The 23001-nt window shown below is 32.7% G+C and overlaps 1 protein-coding gene across 1 annotated transcript; it reads right to left on the bottom strand.

Annotated features, from left to right (window-relative positions):
- Positions 1–21205: 21205 nt before the first annotated feature.
- BDCG_00070 (uncharacterized protein) lies at positions 21206–21457 on the bottom strand (the record flags this gene model as incomplete). The annotated part of the gene is made up of 1 exon (XM_045415578.1): positions 21206–21457. The coding sequence occupies one exon, from the start codon at positions 21455–21457 to the stop codon at positions 21206–21208; it is 252 nt and encodes an 83-aa protein (XP_045271500.1).
- Positions 21458–23001: the final 1544 nt, after the last annotated feature.

The following is a 23001-nucleotide window of genomic DNA, read 5'->3' as shown; positions in this document are numbered from 1 at the left end:
TCTTCAGTATAGTTATCAGATCAGATCAGAACTCTTCTATGAAGATTAATTCTCTATCTGAGATAATGTTTGCAGATAATTCATGCAACTGAATCACATTGCAGATAAAGATATAAGTCAAATTCTTTAACTTCAAGTTCTTACAGGTGAGTATAAAGTATGTTATCTTAATAAAGTAATTCACTATCATCAGCACACTGTTAAAACAGGCATTATATATGTTCTTACTTTCAGAGAGACTCATAAGAACATTCATTTCTAGCTGTTTTCAAGGTTTCTGCAGAATGAGTAGAGAAGTAAGTTCTTCATATAATCTGAACTGCACTATTCATGAACTCTGATAAATAGTATAAGAATTCACTATCTTCTTCACAAGTTCTCACATCTTCAGTCAGAAGTATTTTCTTATAAACAACTTATAAGTTCTAGTATCTGCAAAATGACTTACTAGAGAAGAGTCATGATATCTTTTAATAAGTTCTATATATAGAAACTCATTCATAAGTATATAAATCTGACTCTCTCTTTATAAGAGATTATTTAAGTCTCTTCAATTCTTTGTTTCTGCAGGATTGATCTCTGTCATGAGCAGTTTTTAAATATACTGAGTATATTCATTCTTTAATTACAGTTCAGACAATCTGAATAGAAGATCTTATAAAGACTTATACTCTGTTTTTTCTTATATCAGATCTTCTGTAATGCTTCTCAAAGCTCACAAATTCTTCAGATTATAGATACTCTCTTCAAGAATTCTCACAGAGATTCTCAGAGTGTTGACTCTCAGTATTACAGAAAGTAGTTGTACAGGCTTCTTTCCTCTCTTTTCCCTCTTCTCTTACAGAGAATTAAGAGACTCTTCAGTCAATCTCTTTACAACACTCAGTTTAAGTATCTCATGAAGCTTTTCTGTCTTCTCTAGTCTCTCTGTATCTGTCATTCTGATCTTCTTAACATAGTCTGATCTGTGAGAGAGTTCATTCACTGAGTTCTTAGTTCCCTTAATATATTCTATCTTGAATCAGAACTCACTCAGTCTCTGAGCTCAGTGAACCTGCTGCTGCAAGAGTTTCTTGATTGAAGTAAACTGTTATAAGCTGTTATAATCAGTTCTAACAGTAATTACTGTTATAAGATTCTCAAAATAGTGATATCAGTGATAAAAGAATTTCACTATCATGAGAAGCTTCTGATCATGAATGCTATAGTTGATCTTCATGAGTTATATCTTTTATAAGAAAAAGATCACTGAAACTTAGTTCTTATTTAACTGTAGTTATAAGACTATTTCTGAAATTACAAAGAAGAAGACATCTATCTTCAATCTGATTAAGAGTAAGAGATTAAAGTAGAACAGCATCACTGTGTCTGTGAATACTTATTTCAATCTTGTAAAGACTCTGTGAGCTTCTGAGATAAGAAAGTTCTTACAGTTCTTTCTTCTTAATAATCTTTTCATTCTCTATTTACAGAATGACTTCTTCTTATTTTCACTCTTCAGCATGTCTGTAAGGATTAAGAAGATTCTTATAAATACAAAGATAAACTATCTATAGAAATTTACAAAGCTTAGAAAGATCTGAATCTTATGAATACTAGTTAACTTCAGCTATGATAGAATAGTCTCAATCTATGAAGATTTCATCTGAATATCATCTGTGATGATTACATATTCTAGGAAATTAATTCAGCAGGCACTGAAGTTGCACTTTATAAGCTTAATATACAGTTCTGTCTCATCTAAGATCTTCAACACACTTCATACATGCTCAGTGTGTTCTTTCTTCTTCATGAGGTACATTATCACATCATTCAGATATATTATCATGAAGACATTCAGATATGTATAAAGTGTTTTATTAATGAAAGACTGAAATGCTGCAGAGATATTAGTCAGACTAAAAGATATCACTAGATATTCAAATAATCTCAGTGCAGTTCTAAAGACAGTCTTTCATTCATTCTTAGACTGTATTCACAGCTGTGTATATATATTGATCACATTCAGTTATATGAATATGACAGCTCTTATGAGACAGTTGATCACATTCTCAATCAGAGATAGAGAGTAGTAGCTCTTTATTATCTTGAAGTTCAGATCACAGTAGTCTACATACAATCTGAGATCTTTATTCTTCTTCTTCATAAATATCACAGAGGCTCTCACAGAGGCCTGTGAAGATCAGATGAAGTCATTCTTCAGATTCTTCTTCACATAGATCTGCAAGATCTCTGTCTTGTAATGAGAGAGCTTATAGATTGATTCTCAGAAGGGTTTCTGTTCTTCTATTAAATCTATTATCAGATTCTTCTTATAATGAGAAGAAAGCTTAGCTGTCTTAGCTGAGCTGAACATCTCTGCAAGATCTCAGTATTTCTCTGATATCTGAAGCTCAGTTTTCATGACTGTGAGATTCTCAGATACTTGCAAAGTCATTATATAGATGAGCTTGTCTTCTCTAATCAACTCTGCAGCATTAACTGCTTCTATCTTTGTAAGTGAGTCTATCAACACTGATCAGAAGTATAAACCTGACTTGTGAACAGCTATGTATGAATTATGTCTTTGAAGTCATGTAAGTTTCAAATACATGTCATCTATGATGTCTGTGATAATCACAGTTTCTACAAATCTTCTTCAGATTTCAGAGAGATCTTGTAATTCAAAGATGATTCTTATGAGTCTCTCAGCTCTCAGATCTGAGTTCTCACATTCTGCTTATTATAAGAGCAGATTCTCAGTCTTCATCTTTCAGTTTATTCACTTCACAAGCTTTAGAGATATCACAGTGATCTGAAATTCTGAGTTCATTAATACTTTTCATGCTTATAGAACAGCAGTACTGTGATATGATCTCTCTCTATAAGCAAGTATTTTCATTGAGAGAGTAACAGATTCAGGTGTCAGCTTCAAGACTCTTAAGAAGACTGTTGCTAACTCTGTTCATGACTTCTCAAATTTCTATTTTGATTTATCTGAATAGTTTGCATGAAGATATTCTGATTTAGAATAGATGAAGCAGAGTTTCTTTTTCTTGATCTTTTTATTATACACTCTGTTCACAGAAGCTTATGAAGCTCTCTCTCTCTGCTCAGCAGTCAGATATGAATCTCTCTGTATCTTATTATCTTTTTCTGACAAATCTGTTCTCTGTTGTTCTGACTCTTGCAGAGTCAGTCAATGATTCACTCTCTGCAGATCTGTGACTCTCACAGTGATCTGTAAGTGATAAATAAGAGTTATCAGTTTCTTCAGAGTCAAGAACTTAAAGTCTTACTTAATGAGCTTATTCTGCATATCTTTATTCAGCTTCTTCACAAATATCATTATTCAGGTCTTGTTTCAGAACTCTGTTTTCACAGATCTTAATTTATATCACAATTTCATGAAGCACTGTGAGTAGTCTTTATCAGATTTCTCACCTCTTTTTCTAATATTAATGATCACAGCTCAGATGTTCTCTGTTCAGCTCACAGAGTCTCTCAACTTATTCTCTAGATAGATCTTGAGAACAGATCATTGAGATCTCTTATAATCATTCTCTAAATAATTCAGTCAGTTCTTGACTTCAGTGTAATAGAGGTCTGTCATTATATAGATGACAGCTTCTTCATCTTTCATATCACATAGTCAGGCTTATGAGTCAATTTCAAATGCAAACTTGTAAAAGCTTTTATAGATTGTGATTTGATAGATAATCTTAAGTGATTGTAACTTGAGAAAGTTTCTTTTTAGTTTACAGATGTCTCTGAAGATCATGTCTAGAGACTCAGTTTAAGAGTGTTTACAGACAGTAAGCATTTCTTATAGAAAAATAGCTTGATTCTGCAGAAGATGCTCAAGAATGTTCTTCACTGAGATTGATTCATTTATGAGTTCAGAGGATTCCTCTGTCACAGATGCAGAGAATGATGTCTCATGAGTGATTGATAAGTCCTCTGAGACTTCTTTTATGAGAGTTATTCATGATTCAGATGACTGCTTCTGAGTGTCTGCAGTAGAGTTCACAGGGGTTGAAGTGTGCAAGTTTTTAATTCTTTCAGTTATAATGAGCAGTTGCTGACTGACTGAGCTTGAAATGTAAGAATAAGTGCTCACAGATGATTATTCAGGTGTTTGCAGCTTGATGTGATATATACTGTTAACTACTAGAAGTGTTCATGATAGAAAGATAAATGTAGAAGTCAAATGTATAATAGCATTCAAGCTGAGTTATGAATAGTATTCGCGAACTCCAGTCTATATAGTTGTGTGTAGCCAAGGGCTGCTAGCCCTATTGGTTACGCGAGAGATAGGAATAGAGGTAAAGAATCCGTGAGGAGCGGGATTTCTTACAAAACCTGAGATGCTTGAGTTCCGGATTTAATGTATTCTCTGCAGGTTTCAAACCCACGTGTCTTGATTTCCCACATCAAGGTGCTACTGAGTGGCCGCATTAACTATTCAGTCACTGAGAAATTGAATTTACTAACTTCTATTGATAATTTATAAAAAACTTCTTAGATATTACTAGATCACTTACAGAACTCTCTAAGAATTATTATTATTATTATTGTTTCATTATAGATGTGTACAGTTCGAGACTATAATATCTATCTGAAAACTTGTAGTTCTCAGGTTTTTTCTAGTATCTGTAAGACTAATTATTATACATTTATCAATTTCATGTGATTCGGAAGAACGTACAACCGCCGGATAATAACACGGCCGCTTTCAAACTTGCTTATTATTATTATTATTATTATTATTATTATTATTCTTTCATTATACTTATATACAAGCGGAGCTTATGATGAGTTCTTGCGAGACATTAAATACAGATCAAGTGTTGATTATACAGGAGGAAATACAGATGTTAAGATCACATCAAGATAATAAGAACATAGGAAAATACAAAGAAGTGACAATTAAATACATGTGATAATAACTTCTCAGCTCAGAAACATAGAGTGATTACTTAGAGTGATTTGTACATCTCTGTATTTATTAGAAACCTGAGATGCTTGAGTTCTGAATTTAATGTATTCTCTGCAGGTTTCGAACCCACGTGTCTTGATTTCTCACGCCAAGGCGCTACTGAGTGGCCGCATTAATCATTCAGCCACCGGGGATCAAACTTGCTTATGAATGTAAAGAAGTCATAGCAACTACTAATTAATTTAGTATACTATATATAAGAAGTCAGTGTACATCTGTAATTATATACTGACTTAAGCAATCTTTGAATCACATCTAATAGTATGTCTAGAAATCAGTAGAAGTACAGACTTCTTCAGAGTATAATAATTTTATCTATGAAGTAATTTATAGTTATCATATCAGTGTGATTCTAAAAACATCTTAAAAGATAGTATATAAAAAGTAATAATTGAAAGAGCATCTGATTAATACTGCTTCACTTATTAGAGAAAAACTTCATACTCAGATAAATATCATCTATATAAATAGATAAGATATAAGAAAGAAAATAAGAGCAGTGAATCAGATTCAAAGAAGTTCACTCTCTACTTAAAAGAAGAATAAAAGAGAGGTAATTATCAGCAGAGTTATATAATAATAATAGAAATTATATTATGATATAATCATATAATGATATAATAATAGATATTATATAATTAATAAGAAATATATTAAGTTAGAAGATCTGTTGAAATCACTAAGTTTTAATAATAACTGAAAAAATAATGCTGTAATCAGCTGACTAAGTCAGATACAATTATATTATCAGATTGAATATAAACTTACAGACAGATTATTAACAGAATTCTAATAAGTCTTAAGATCTGCTGTATTTCTATATGAAAAAGTAAAGTTATTATAAATAACTGATAAAAAGATGAATCTCACAGACTTGAAATAATATTCATTTTTATAAATATATAATGAGTTTTTCAAATGAATCTTGTATAACTTTAAGAAAGTAAATATATGAGATAAGTATTATAAATACTTTACTGAGTGTAGATAAATAAGTGATCTTATATTATACTTCACACACTTCAGCTTATACTATCTCATATTAAATGAAGAGCTTTCAATATCTTTCTATTTATAGATCTTCATTCATAATCTTATATCTGAGTTAAGAGTGAAATAAAAATACTTAATCTTATAATCAGATACAGTGAAGAAAGTATATAACATTTTCATTGTATAGAAATAAGTGAGTCAATTATAACAGAAAATACTGTAATTAAGTATATCTTAACAGAGAACAGATAATCAGACTTCTATAATATAAGTTATATACTCAGATACAATGAATCTAGATCTGAATACTATTGTTAAAGCACTGAATTCTCTGACAAAGAGATTCTCTGAGTGAAAATCTTAATATTATGAGCATCAAGCTTGCTTCAACTATAAATGCTAGAATCATGATATAAAGAATTACACACAGTGTGTGCAGTTAAGAGAAGTAAGAGAGTTAAAAAACTAGCAGAATCAGTAAGCTCAGAGAGACTCACTGATATTCTATAAAAAGTCTTTAAAGTGAAAGAGATATCTGTGTTAGATAACTCTCTAAATTCTGTAAATATTAAGAGAAAGCAGGCTTCTGAATAAGATACAGATAAGAATAATATAGTGAATACTTATCTTAATATTTTAAGATCTGAAATGTTAATATATAAAGAACACTTGAATAAGAATTGAGAGATAACTGTAAAAGTATTAGTAAATATAGAAGCTTTCATACAATATATTAATAATTATATAATTTAAAGACTGAAAGAGATCTGCTGAGTAAAGAATCTCTGATGTATAAGATTATCTAATAACTGATATTTAATATCACTTACAAGAGTAAGAGTTCTCTTGTACTTCAGAGAATAATCTTACTATATTTAAGTATGAGAGCTGCAGAATGCGAAATATAATCTTATTCTTAGACTTAATTAATTTCAAAGATTCAATCTGCAGATTCAATAATATATGTATTATATATAATTAACTGATAGAAAGAAAACAGTTCATACAATTCTATTAACTGATATGAGAAGAATATTTCACATCTCTGATATAGAAGAGTTAAATCTGCTTATACATTAATAAGCAAAGAGAATAATTTACAAGATCTCATTCAAAAGTATTCTATATATCATACAGAACTCAGAAGCAGAGAAAATCAAGATAAAGAATATACAGAAGAATAAGTATATAAAGAAACTTCTGAATAAGTATAAAAAGATCTTCTGAACAGATCTTTCATCAGAATTACTACTGAAATGAGAATTTGTACATAAGATTAATACAGAGAATACAAAATCAGTCAATTAAAATATATACTCTCTGTTGCAAATGCATCTTAAAGAATAGAAGTATCAGATCACAGATCTTCTAGAATATGATCTTATATAACTCTTATTAAGTGTGTGAGACTTCTCAGTTCTATTTATAAAAAAAATGAGTGAGAAGTTATTATTATTATTATTCTTCAATTATAGATGTATGCAGTCAGAGACTATGACATCTACCTGAGAACTTTAGTTCTCAGGGTTTTTTCTATGTCTGTAAAGTTAACTATTGTACATTCATCAATTTCAGATATGCAAAATCAGAAAATTCCAGCCCAGAATACAAAAACTGTTTACAAATTGCAGTGTTTTAACATCTTTTGATACTTTGAAACTATTTGACAATATCATGACAAAAGAAAAGAGAGAAAGAACACAGTCTCAAAGATAGACACATTAAATAGATAGATAGAAAGAAATTGAAAGAAAAAGATACAGAAAAGGATAAAGTAAAGAGAGACTATAACAAAATAAATTATTAAAAGAGAGTGTATAGCTGTTTTAACAGACTATATCTGATTAATTTCCTCCTCTTCATATTCAGATAATTCTGAATTTAGCCATTTTCTTGTAGCTGCTTGAGTTTCTGATAGAAAGTCTATTAAGTATTTAATTCCTGTCTCAGTTGAGAATAAGAATCTCATATTTAATTGATTTAGATTATACTTCTCTTTCAATCTGGCTCTGAGACTATTGTATAATGCACAGTGCATTATAATGTACTCAGGATTCTTATTTGTATTGCAGAATGAGCATTCTATTGAGTCAAATCTATCATCAAATCTTTATATATAAGATTTGAAATAGCCATATCCTAGTTTCAGCTGTATTATAGATGAGAATATTTTCTTTTTACATTTAATTGAACAAGATTTCCACTTGGGTTTTGTTTCAAATCTTGAATAATGTATACTCTTCTTTTATTTCTGCCAGCTTTCATTCCACTTGTCTAAATAAGATTCTTTTATTTTTCTCTTTATAAAAGACCAGAACACAATTTTTTGAATAGATCTGCTTAATTCTGCACCCTTTTTTGCAGCTGAATCAGCCAATTCATTGCCATGAATATTCATATAAGCAGAAACTCAGTGCAGATGAATTCTCAGCTTTGATGTTCTTCTCTTTTGAATTTTTAAAACAGAGTTTAAGATCAGTTCAAGATTCATTTGACTATTATGAATCTGACTATTTCTAAGTCTTTTTAAAGCAGCTTGATTATCAGAGAATATTCATACCTCTTTCAAACAATTTCCTCTTTTATGAGATTTTATTTCAATGAGTTTGAAAGCTTTCACTATTGCAAATAGTTCAGCATCAAAGACTTCATATTCAGAGCCTAGGTTTCAGAAATCTGAGATAAAATTAATATTATCTTCAGTAAAAGCAATGCCTGCGCCTAATCTATTCAAGTTCTCATTTTTTGAGTCATCTGAATAAATCAGAATAGAGTCTTTTACATTGATTGTAGAAATTCTCTTCAAATGCTGTTCATATTCTTTCTGTTTTGATAGTTCACTTATTTGTAAGTCTATAAGAGATTCAAGCTTTTTTCTCCAGGGAGATAACTTCTCATGATCAACTTTTTCAACATTTAAAGAAGAAAATTGATTTTTAATCAGAGAGCATAGTCTGTACAGTTGAGAAGGCATTTTCTTTGAAGAATTATTTTCATTTCAATCAAGAAATCTATTTCAATTCAGTTCATTTTCAGAGTTAATTGATAGAAATGAAGAAGAGACTCTTTCTCTGATTATATGATTTAAACTCATCTTTACAACTCTCAGAGCATAGTTTATACAGGTCTTTTCAAATCTAATAGTAGGAGGAGGAATTGAAGCTTCAATTTTCATTGCTTTAATAGAAGATGATTTGAATGCTTTCAGAATTCTTCTCAAGGCTCTGTTTTACAGACTTTGAAAGAGTTCAGTGAAATTCCCTTGATTATTTCACCAAACTTAAACTTCATAATCAGCTACTGATGTAATACAGGCTATATATAACTGTCTCATAGCCTGGAAGAATAGACCTCTCTCTGTATTTGATAGTCTGATTATGTTATTCAATAGTCTTTCTGCCTTGACAGTTCTTTGTTGAATGTGATATTTAAAATTCAACTTGGAGTTTAATCATACTTCTAATCATTTGACATTTACACTGGGTTTAATCTCTCTATTTAAAAGGATTAGAGATAGTTCTTTCTCATTGAATCTAGAAAAGAAATGAATTAACTCAGTTTTATTCATATTAAATTGAATTTGATTGATATCTGCTCTAACAAAGATTTCCTTTGCAGCTTCTTCAATTACTTTTAAATTCTCTTTGATAGTTTTTGAGCTGTAGACTAGATCAATATCATTCATATAACTCAGAGATTGCACTATTCTCATATTTCTATTTTTGAATAGATATGCAGTGTATATTGTAAATAAAATGAGTGAGATTGAAGACCTCTGTGATACTTCTATTTTTATCTCAGTCTTGTCTTGTTTCATTCCATTAAAGAAGAGTTGTATAATTCTTTTAGACATAAAACAGTTAATTCATTTTATTAGAGAAAGTGACAGTTTTAATATCTTCAATGTCTGAATTAACTTTGACTTTGAAACATGATCAAATGCTTCTTTTATATCAATAAAAACTGCAGTTGAGACCAGATCCTCATGCTTTGTTATTTGAATATCATGAACAACTGAGAGAACAGTGTCAATTGCAGAACACTGTTTTCTATCTCTCATTTGTTCACTGAATAAAAGAGAATCATCTATAGAGCTTATAAAAGATAGTTGAGTAGCTATTATCTTTTCTAAAACCTTTCCTAGACAGTTCAATAGAGATATTACTCTATATAACTTAGGAATTGAAGTTTTTCTATTAGGTTTTGCAAGAATCACTTCAGTGGCTTCTCTCCAGCATTCAGGATGATATTCATTTTTCAAGAGATTAAAAAAGAGCTCAAAATATTCATTCTTTAAGTAGGAATATGTATTTTGAATAATCAAGTGATTAATTGAATCAGGATCTGCAGCAGTTTTAACAGAACTTGAGAAGATAGCTGACTCTAATTCATCTTGTGTAAGATCAGGCCATTCTCAGTCATTTTCATTAATGTAGTTGAGAAGTGATATATTCTCTTTCTCTGAATCTGAATCTGAATCTGGTGAGTTCTGAAAGAGAATTCTCATGAAAGCTTGACATTTTTCCTCAAAAGAGTTTGCTGTATATGATTCATTCTGAAACTCATATTCTAGAGCTGAAAGTTTTGCTACACTTCTTGTTTTAGTATAGTTAAAAGCTTTAAAAACTTTCTTTTCTTGTGCTTCTTCAAGAAATTTATTCCAGCAGTCTGTTTTAGCTCTTTTAATATCTGAAAAATATTCATTTCTGACAGCTTTGAACTCTTCATCAGATATTACATCATTCTTTCAATCTCTTCTAGCAGTAGCTAATTCTTTCCTTTTAGATGAGATATTCTCATTTCATCAAGGTTTTGAATACTCAGAAGATTTTCTTTTTGAAATATTATCTCTAACACTTGTTAGAATAATAGATGTAATAAGCTTCACTCTATTCTCAAGCATTTCATTTGAGATATCTTGACCAGGATTTCAATATAGCTCATTCTGTCTTTCAGATTTTAACAGTTTTATGCTCTCTTCAACTGCTTTTCAATCAGCTTTTTCAAAGTTATACTGATTAGAGAGAAGAGGATTTTCACTCATTTGTTTTTCACTCAGTTCAATATCAAATTGAATAATCTTATGACCTGATCCTGATGTCTCATTTGAATTAATAAATCAGTTTACAAGTCTTCTTTTTATTAGATTTTGTAACATGAATGTTAGATCTATAATAGACTTCTGTTTCATGTCTTTTCTAAAGAATGTTTGTTGATCAGACTTATTAATCAAATTTATTGAATGCTCAAAGATTCATTCAATCAGATTATCAGCTCTCACTGCTCTCTTGCATTCTGAATTCTATCAGAGATAATGTGCATTGAAATCTCCTGTAATTATAGAGTTTCTTGATGGAGTTATGTTCAGAAATTCTCTATCAATTGTTCAGATATTGTTGTTTTTCTTCAATGACTTTTCATTATAGATATTTATGAGCTGTATAGTATCAAACTCATTTTCTTTATCTATAATATCACTCACCAGAATATCAGGGTCAGACATGATATCAAATCTTAGATTAAATTGATATCTTGATCTCTTTCTTTCATAGATCACTACTCTTGACTTTATCTCAGACTTTTGAGATAAAAAGCAGTAGTAGCTTGAATGAGAAATGACATATTTTTGCTCAGCATCAAAATTCGGCTTCTGAAGCAGTATAAAATCAACTTTTTATTCAAATGCAATTTGAAGACAAGAATAAATACAATTTGAGTTTCTATTCACATTATTTTGAATAAATGTGATTTTTGAAGAGTTTTTAAACTTTTTTTGTTGTTTTTGTTGTATATTCATACTAAAAGTGAGTAGAGTAGAATCTAATCACTATTATCAGATAGTAGATTATAACTGTTCTGAAAAGTAGAAATCTCAACTGCTTGCATTATATCTAGTTTATCATCAGAGTCATTTCTCAATTCTCTAATCTTAACAGGAGTTTGAGAATTCAAATTCTGTTTACATTTCACTGGAGAATTGAAGTTTGAAGACTTAGATAATTGAGAGTTTCTTCTTTTTGAGCTTGCAGTTGTGAGTTTACTGGCTTGACTCTTCTCTTCAGTTCTAGATTGACTTTGAGCTTCATCTTTTCTCCAGTTCTTTTGAGTTCTAGAAGCAAACATACATTCTTTTGAGCTAGATGCATGTTTTTCTTTGCAATTAGAGCACTTAAGCAGAGTATGTTGACAAATTTCATCTCTTTTTGAGCATGTTTCACATTTATGCTCACTAGTTTTGTGATCTCTGGCACAGAATGCACATTTTGAGTCTCTAAAATATGAGATTACAAAGTATTCATATCTTTGACAGTTTGAACACTGTGTTTGAGCTTTGAGATTCATTCTCAAGTCTTTATATTCATGAACTCTCATTTTCAAATCTGCTACTCTTACTTCAGAGATCTTTGACTGTTCAAGTGTTTTTGTATATACTAGAACAGAGGCATTTCTCCTGCTTTGTCTGAACTCAATTGAATTTAGTCATACAGGCTCCTTTCTCAGTTGAATAGAGTTGTATTCTTTCAATTCATTTTTGAGAAGTAGTATTCCTTCTTCACAGTCAAAAATTTCAACTGGAATATCATGAAGAATGAATTTATCCCACTTTTCATCTCTTTTAGATAGAATTGTTGTATTTAGCAAAGATTCTACTGCTGACTTTCAGAGATTCTCATTCTGAATAAGAAATTCAGCACTGAATTCAGGCATTGTAGTCAGAATGATGGAGTTTTCAAAGAATGATGACTCAATTGAAGCTATAACTGGTTTTTGAACTTCAATATCAGTCATCAACTGAGAAAAGAACTGCTGATTAATTTCATTTCTGATTCTGAAAATGAGATTTGAGTTTAGCTTGTTTCTTTGCAGAATGTCCTGATTTGAGACTTTGAGAATAAGTCTTCTATTTCTGAAGATTTGAAAGTTTTTCTCTTTTTGCATTTTCTTTTTCACTTTTCTATGAATAGAGGCATGAGCAGTATTCTTCTCAGTTTTCTCAGGATTTTGAGCAGGTTTTGAGACAGCAGGTTTAGAGACAGCAGATTCAGCTGCTTGAGCATATGTTTTCTTCTGATTCAAAGAAGAAAAAGAAGTAGAAAGAAAGGAAGAAGAAGAGCAAGATGAAGAGTCAGTCATTGTACTGAGAATTTTCAAGGTTTTTTGAACTGTGTTTGAGATTCCAAGTTTGAACTTAATCATCTCCTGTAGTTGTCTAGCCTGAGCATGAAGAATTAACAGAACTTCTTCATTCATCTCACTCAGACACTGCTTTTCAAGAATCTTGCTTGCTTTTTCAAGTTCCTGTATTTCAAGAACTTGTTGTTTCTCTATTTCTTCTTTCTTTCTTCTCTTCAGAACTTCAATCTCAGAAATAGCATTTGAGAAAGCATCTTTTTCCACATCAACTGAGTGTATTTTTGAACTCATTGTTTTCACTCAATGAAAAGTTGGTCAGACTGTTTCAATTGAGATATTTCTAAGTCTGTTTTCAATTGAAAAGTTGGTCAGACTGTTTCAAAAGAAGAATAAAAGACTTTTATATGTGATTCAAAGGTTGCTTAAGCCAGCGTACGATTACAGGCGTACGCCGGCTTCTTATATTGTAATCTCATACGCTAAATTAATTAGCGTATGCTATGGCCTCTTTACACGCGTATACTAGTAGTTCGGAAGCGGCCGTGTTATTATCCAACAGTTGTATGTTCTTCTGAACCACATTCTCTCTCACCAGATTCAGTCACACTCATGTGACCATGTTGTACGCCCTAGCTTCATGCAGATTAGCTTGCCACTAGCATTTCATGATCATGTGACCTATTCCTGATTCAGCTAGCATCCCGCGTACACTCTCACAAAGAAACTTCCACTATATTATATCACTCATTCACTAACTTTTCTCATTCTTCAATCATCATCTTCATCATTGTCATCATCAAATGCCACTATCTCATTCAAGATTCCTACTTCTTCTTCTGTTCAACTCTTTCCATCTGTTCACCTATCACATCATACACATTTCTGACAATGACTCTCTGTTCTCACAACAAGTATCATTGTAGTGCTCATACTGAGCAGTTCATTAGCAGTAAGTGTAATGTGTTGTGAAACATGATCAGGACTTGTTTATCTTCTAACAATCACCAGAACAATGTATTATCATGAATGATGACACATCTTCTTCATCTTCTCATACACTCTCAATCATTTCTTCTTCTCAGTGAGTTTCTGATTGTGTTTTCTGGCATGATTTTATATGAATGCAGATGCTGATATGTTTGTTTTTATTTGTATAGAATCTTCACATATTGACAGATTCACATCTGCTGATGATAGTGAACCTGATATTGCATCCTTGATCAAGAACTTGAAGAATGCAATAATGAAGAAATTGTCTGTGTCATGTGTGGCTGAGTCTTTTATATTCTCTCTTGCCTCTTCTGCTGCTTCTTTCTCTACTGCTCCTCTCTCTGTCCCTTTCTCTGTCACTTCTCAATCTTCTACACTTGCCCCTGTGTCTGATTCTCCCGCTCCCGCTACCCCTGTTCCTGCAACCCCTGGTTTTATCACCTCTGCTTTCATTACTAGCTCTCCTCATTTCAAGGAGATATTGCATAGGCTTAATAAATCATATCTCTCAGTATGTACACTCTCACTCTTCTTACTGACTCTCAGAACAATTTATTGTACAAAGACTGTATATGACATGATTATCTGAAGCTCAGTCACAGATGCTGATTATTATATTCATTTTAAATATTCATGATGAGACAATCATTCATTCATTTCAGAGAATCACCTCTCTTCTCAACAGTGTCAAGATTATAAGTCTTTTTCTTTTTCATCTTTTCTTTCTGATGCTGATTTTCCTGTTCTTAGAAGAAATCATTATGAGTTTTGCTGTGCACAAAGTTATGATATTCACAGACACTAAGAAACTTTTTATAACTGTAAAGTTCAACATCACAGAGACATCTGCTCTGATGAATTCCTTCAGAATGATTGATCTGTATCAGTCTATTCTCTGGCATCTGTCATTCAACTTCATGATGCAGGTGAAAGATATTCATGTTTTCAGAAACAGGAACACAGATGTTGTACTCTTTTACACTCACAGGCATGAGGCTCATACACCTTGTCTGAGATGTCATCATAGAAATGAGCCATTCACATGCTGCATTCTGCTTTCTGCATTTCTCTGTATCTCTCTCTCTCTTTCTGAGAAGCCTTGTACATGTTGTAATTGCATGTACAATTCTAAGGCCAGCAGGTGTTTGTTTGGTAATTGTTATCCCTGTTTTTGCTGTTTCATACACTAACAATAGTTCTTAGTTGCTCTGGCGTCAGAGGTAGACTGGCCGCCGGGACCATGAATTTCATGTTTGGTCCCATTTGGTCTGGTCCCATACATTTCTTGGCGTGAATCCCGCTGGGACTGGCTATCAAAAAAACATGCAAAGTGACTATATATCAGATTTTAAAATGGGACCATGACTTGAAAAAAATGAGAAAGTGGTCCCATTTGGTCCCATTTAGTCTCATTCTTGGCATAAAGTTACTATTTTTAGACATTTTAAGGTTTTTTTTAGACTATTTTTAATTTTTTAAAAAGTAACGCTTTTTGGTAACACTTAAATGAGATTTAAAGTCATTTAAAGCAATAAAAATAATTTAAATTGAGAAGTGGAAATCATGGTCCCATTTGGAAAATGTGACAAGAGTAGACAGTAAGTCCCACTGGGACAGTATGGGACTACTATCTAATGTTAAAACCGTGTAATGGGATCAGTCGAATTGGTAATGAAACTATCAAAAAATCTGGTCCTGGTCCCAGACACGGTCACACGGTCAGTCTAGTCAGAGGCCATTTTAATCAAAGATGACAACACTGCCAAGACTATCCTCTCCTGCTCTCAAGCTTCTTCCATCACTTTCTCTCTCTCTCCCTCCCCTGCAGGGAAGGTTGTGCGCACACCAGGTCATAAGCATTCAGCCTCAGATAGCTTTCACTGTCATTCATCCAGTCCTGCACCTCCTTCTTCTGTTTCTTTCACCTTCATCCCCTCTGTCCTGGCTCCTGGTCCTGCGGGTCCCGCGCTCTCCTCCAATTTCTCTACACATACACATACACATTCCTATATTGGCATTCCAGCCAATCTTGCAATAAATGACATTAATGTTGTACACAGAGCAGTAGAGGAATCAGAGACATGTACAATGTTATTGTAAGAGCAGCTTGCAGCCCTCAAATCCCTTGCAGATCTCAAGTTTTGAGATTTTCTTTGTTTTTGACATTTTTCAGATGACATGGTGTTGGAAATAGATTAACATGTGACATATGAAAATGAATGAGATATGTATGATAACATTTATCTTTTACAGCTGACTCTTACAGTTGATAACTAATTCATTATTTCTTTTCTTTTCTTACACTTTTTCTTTATCTGCTAGTCACTACTCTTACACAACCTCTATATAATACAGCATTCAGTGACTAGATTCAGCAGCTTTCATCTTTTATGATTCTGTCTTGTGCATTATACTGTCTCTCTTCACTCACTCAGACTACTACAGTGAATAATTCATCAAAACTAATCTCACTCAATCTCTGAGCATTTTCAGAGGTTGAGATGACTTGATCTCACACATCTGCAGATGTTTCAGATAGTTTGTTCTCTGTAATCTTCACAATTGAACTGACATAAACAGTCAAATCTAACTCTGAATTCCTTTTTCTTCTGTGACCTGACTCACATGCAAGTCTGTCACTTTAAAACTGCTTTTTACTGTGTTACACCTGCTATCTGCAGCACATTATTGTATGATCAGCTACAGTCTCATCACTTATTGAAGTGTGATATTTACCTGATTTCTCCATTTCTTTCCATTCTTTTCTTATAATCATGAAAAGATTGAAATAAGTGAGATTATCTGATTTGTAAGTGTCTATGATTTCTCTTACTTCATGAGACTTTTTAATTGTAAGTCTCTTCTTTTTCAATGCTGATGATAGTGCTGTGAATAATCATAATTCACTCAGGTCTTACATTCTTGCTTTCACAAGTCATGAATCATTGATTAAGTTGTGTAAGACTCATCTCTCTGATTCTTTCAATGTGTACATTCTCAGAGAATGTGATTTGAGTATTTTATATGACTCAAACCACCTAGGTTGAAACTTCTCAGAACTCTCATTACATACAAGAACTCACATTCTCATCTTGAGACTCAATTCCTTAACAAGTGAGTCTTGTATTCTTTTCAATTGAATTGCTTGATTCAGAAGTAACTTGTTAGCTTTTGCACATGCATGACTGATCTCTTTCAATCTTGATTCTGTGTCTGCAACTGTTGCATCTGTAACTGCTGCATCTGTAACTGCTGTTTCCTCTCTCACCTTTTTCAAAGCATTCTTCAGAATGCGCGGATGCAATTCATACAACAGGTAGAATGATGAACACTTGATGACTGCATGCTGCTGGATTCGCATGGCTAATAGCACCTGCCTGAGATATTCATCTCATAATCTCATAGACTTGCTCACTAGATATTTCATCAGCATGTTGCTCAAGATTTCATTCAAGTGTTTCATCTTTTCATTCATCTGTGAGTGATATGATGTTGTTCTACAATATCTTATCTATAACTGGCTCATGAAATGCCTCACTGCTTCTTCTATGAGATTCACACTGTTATCAGTTAGAATCTCACATGACATTTCATAGTTGATATAGATCTCATCATATAGAAACTTTGTCATCATCTTCTCTGTCATCTCTGAAACTGCTTTTGCAACTGACCAGCCAGTAGTGTAGTCAATAGCAGTGATTATTCATTAATTTCCATTTGATGTTCACAGTAATATGTCTATGAGGTTCATCTCTCATTGTTTGAATGATTGTATTGTACACTTCATCTGATGTTGTGCTTCTTCACATTCTAACTCTTTCTTAGATTCTTTTGTGACCTGGCAATTCGGGCACTTGTGAGTGTATATCTGAATGTCCTCAGCCATGCTTGGCCAGTACACTCTTGATTTGAGTATGCTCATGAGTTCAGAGCTTTCTAAATGACTGAATTCTTTGTGCATGTGAGTTACTAAGTTGCATTGAAATGAAGGTTCTAGATAGAAAGCTTCTATGTATTCTAGATTGTGATAAAGCACAACATCATTTTCCAATTTTCCCAGCTTGAAGTTTGAAAGCATCTCTTCTACTACTTTCGCGAGACACTTGTCATTCAACACCTTGTCATTCTCCAAGTAAGAGATTATGACATTCACTCATTCTGATTTCTTGCATCTTCTCAGTGCATTTAATGCAAACATTTCTTATACCTGGTTCACAGGACTCTCACTCATGAAATCAGGTCTGCAACTGATTGCATCTGGCATCACTGTATTCAATTCTTTTCAGTATTTGATATGAAGATTGTACACTTGAAACTCTGAGATTCAATATGCTAAGTGTTTGAAAGGTTTTGTCATTGATTATAGGTAGATGAGGCTTTCATGATCCATGATCACTGTTGTTGTATGCCTGTTATTAATATATCTATTTCATAACATCAGTGCATGCTTGATTGCTAGCAATTTCTTTTCATGCACTGAGTAATTAAGCTCAGCATCTGATAGTTTTCTATCATCATACATCATTAAGTGCAGCTTGCTGTTCTTGCTCATCTGTAGAAGAGCATCTCTGATAACTCATTCAGATGTATTCATTTCAATGTAGAAAGATTTAACATGATCTGATTGAATAAGCACTGAGAATGTTATTACATGTTTCCTCAGTGTGAGAAAAGCCTCTTCGCACATGACATTTCAGATAATTGAATGAAACTTCTTCTTTTGCAGATTTGCATTCATTTCTCTTAAGAGATCTGAGAGTGGTGCAGATATTCATGTGAAATTCTTGATGAACCTGCAGTAATATGAGGTCAATTCAAGAAACTGTTGTACATGATGTACATTTCTTGGCTGCAGTCAATTCACTATGACATTCAATTTCTTCAAGATGAGGTGTATACAGTCATCACTCACTACATATCTCACAAACTCTAACTCTTTCATTTCAAACACACACTTGATTGATTTAATGTAGAGCTTATACTCTGTCAGAGTTATAAGCACTTCATTGAGATGCTTCAGATGTTTGTTGTATGAGTTTGAAAAGACTAGAATGTCATTGAGATATACAAGATATGAGGTTTCATTCTGTTTATGAAGAATTGTATTTATCATTGTTTGAAAGATGATGAATACATTTATCAGACTGAATGATATTGCTAGGAATTCAAACTTCTCTCATTGTATATTAAACACAGTTTGCAGGACTGACAGTTTATCTACACAGATCTGCCAGTATTCTGAGAGAAGATCAATCTTTGATAGATATCAGGTGTTTCTGACTGTATTCAACTGTTGTTGAATCTGTGGCAGTGAATATTCATTCTTGATTGTAAGCTTGTTGAGTGCTTGATAATTGATACACATTCATCACTCTTCATCTGTCTTTTTCACAAATAGAACTGGAAAGCCTCATGTACTTGATGAGAATTGTATGAGATCATGTTCTAGAAGGTCAGTGATCTGATGCTTCTGTTCTTCAAGATATGTTTGTGACAGAGGGTATATGTTCTGATTGACTGGTTTTGCATCTCTCATGTCAATCTCATGTACAAATCCTTGTTCCAGTGACAATTCTGATGAAAGATCTGTTTGAAAGACCTTTCTATGCTTCTTCAGAAGCTTCTTCATACACTTATCCTCCTGTATATTCTTTATCTTGGTTTTCTTCACTTCTGAGTTCTGTATGATATACAGAATGCTTTCAGATAAGGTCTTGTAAATCATTCTCTTTGCTTGTTAATGTGTAAGCAGATTTAATTCTTTTATATCAGAGATGTGAAATGTCCTTCTTATATCAGTTAATAGGATCATATGAACCATTTTCTTTCTATCAGTCAACTGCATATAGTATGTACATCATTGAATCTGCAGATTGAACCTTTGAAACCAATCAAGTCTGAGAATAAGATTGTATTTCATGTTCTGCAGCTCTCACACTCAAATATAGCAAGATCATTCTCTGAAGTGCAAGGAAACTCTTACTCTTGCAGATGATATCAAATATCAGTTATCAGATAATCTTATGCATCAGGGATTCTTCACTCAGCAGACCTCTTTCAATCTTCAGATTATATAATCATCAATATATTGTGTAGAAGCTTCTGTGTCTGCTAACACTTTTGCAGCCATCTCTCAATTCTTACTCAAGTGTCCTCTATACATTAATATTTCAGGTCTCAAGGCATTGAGATGAGCATTCACTTCATCATCCTCATCTGCATCTCATTCAGAAGCCTGCTTCTTCTTTGCATTTGCAGGATTCAGAGAGTCATCTAATACAGGCATCTCTTTCACTTTGAAGACTTTTCATAGAATATCAGTGAGTGCCTTCAAGCTCACTGATTCTGCTAGTTTTTTGACTCTCTTGCTTCTCTTGACTGTGCATGCTGAGTGCAATCTTTTGCATCATGATTTTAGCATTCACAGTTGAAGCAAGCTCAATGCTCATAACATCAAGATTTTCACCCAGAGAATTTCTTTTTCAGAGGATTCAGTGCTTTAGTGATGGCATTCAGATCTAGATTCATCATATTCAGGTGTGTGACTTGTGTTGTAGAAGTCTGATTATCTGTTCTCTGCTAAGACATACTTGATTGCAGTATTTTCTGTTGCAATTGACTCACTTGTTCTCATACAATGAGGATATTGTATGCTTTCTTCACTGTGTCTGACTGTGAGATTAAGCATTTTCATTTCACTCTCAACTCAGGTGTAAGATCATGGATGAAGATCTGTAAATAGAAAGATGTTGAAAGCTCTTCATTCAATGTGAGATAGTATAAGCTGAAGTGTGTGAAGTATAATATAAGATTACTCACTTGTCTACACTCAGTGAAGTATTTATAATGCTTGTCTCATGTATTCACTTTCTCAAAGTTATGCAAGATTCACTTGAAAAACTCATTCCATGTTTGTGAGAATGAATATTGCTTCAGATCTGCAAGATTCATCTTTTCATCAGTCATTCATAATGACTTCACTTTTCTGTATAGAAATGCAGCAGATCTTAAGACTTGTTAGAATTCTGTTGACTGTCTGTCTGTGAGTTCACATTCAATCTGATAATATGATTGCATCTGACTTAGCCAGCTGATTGCAGCATCATTTTTTCAGTCATCATTGAAGCTTGATAGCTCTGACAGATCTTCTGACTTGATATATTTCATGCTTGAATTCTCATCCTGTGCAGCAGTCTCTGATGATGTGTACACTTCTGAAGAGGTTGTGAACAATTGTGATAAGATCTTCAGGTTCAGCATAGTTATCTGTCTGTGTAAACATTTGATCTCCTGCTGCAGGTCTAAGATCTGGTTTTCTCTATTCTTATTGATGATGATGATTGCATTGGTGAAGCTCTTCATAGTGAATGCTTGGTCTGCAGCAAATGTCAATTGTTATTTAATCTCTGTCTCAGCCTGTCACTGCATATGCAAGGCCTCAATCTCATTTAGAATCCTTGTACATGTATGAAGCTTTGATTTCAGTTTGACAGTCTCAGCTGCTTTTCTTACTGCTTTGAGTAAACTCTCTGAGAGGTTCTGCATATCTTTCAGTTCAGATAGTAGAGAAGAGTGTTGTTTGTATCAGCTAGAGAAGATATTCATTTCAGTAGTTTCTCATTGATTGTACAATGTCTATCATTATCACTGTATTGTTATATCACTATATTGTTATATTACTATATCACTCTGTTATCATTGTACAACTTCAGTGATGGCCATTCCTCTCTTTTATCCCTTTGAGTGAAGAGTGATCTTCTTTGAATCTGGTTTATCACTCTCATCTCTTTTCTCACACCTCATCTGTTCACATATGTGACATTCACCTGAATGTGAAGTTTTCTCTCAACAAGTGAAGCAGTATCAATCAGATGCTCTTCTGCTCACTGCTCTTTGTATGCTATCTTTTGAGATGTTCTAGAACCACACTGGCATGATAACTACAAATCACTTTGTAGACAGAATTATCATGTCCTGGAGAAGTCTGCACTTCTCACTGGTTTTTAAACATGCTACCAGATGTGATTCAAAGGTTGCTTAAGCCAGTGTACAATTACAGGCGTACGCCGGCTTCTTATATTGTAATCTCGTACGCTAAATTAATTAGTGTATGCTATGGCCCCTTTACACGTGTATGCTAGTAGTTCGGAAGCGGCCGCGTTATTATCCGACGGTCGTACGTTCTTCCGAACCACATATGTATAAAACATCTGATTTTTTTCACACTAGTTCAGTAACTAGGTTAGATTTTTGAAGAGAATCTAATAAACTAAAATTGATTTTTAAGATAAATCAATAAAATCTTTACAATCTCTTTCTTGGGATACAGTGAGGAAAAGTATGATATCAATTGATAATAAATCAGATGATATAACAGTTTTTAAGAGAAAAACTGGTAAAAAATAAATCAATTTTTTGCAGAGAAATTGATTAAAACTATTCAATTTTATTCTAAATCATTCAATTCTCCTCACACAACAAGTGTGCAACTCAAATCAGTTAATAAAGAGTGTAAAAAAGAATTAAGTATTAATGAAAGCTCTTCAGTCACTGAAAAAGTAATTCTTACTTAAAAGAATATGAAATTATGACAGAAAACAACTCTGTTTTTAATTCTTTGTAAGAATATTGTGTAAAACTCAGAGAAAAACACCTTACTTTTTCAAGAGAAGTAAAAAACTATTTCTAAGATCTTTTTTTTTTTGCATTAACTGCTGCAGAAGAATGAGATAGAAACTGCTAAGATATGCACTACTGTATACTCTCTATCAAGACTTTCCCTCTTCAGAGTCTTGATATTATAGAGAATATAAGTCTGTTTCTATATGATAATATAAATATTGTCAGCGGGATGTAGAGGAACTGGTTATTTATATCTCAAAATAGAAGACTTTGTCAATGATTAT

Source organism: Blastomyces dermatitidis, assembly GCF_000003525.1.
Source record: "Blastomyces dermatitidis ER-3 genomic scaffold supercont1.1, whole genome shotgun sequence".
In the NCBI taxonomy this organism is placed as follows: Eukaryota; Fungi; Ascomycota; class Eurotiomycetes; order Onygenales; family Ajellomycetaceae; genus Blastomyces; species Blastomyces dermatitidis.
This window is presented reverse-complemented; position numbering and strand designations above follow the sequence as displayed.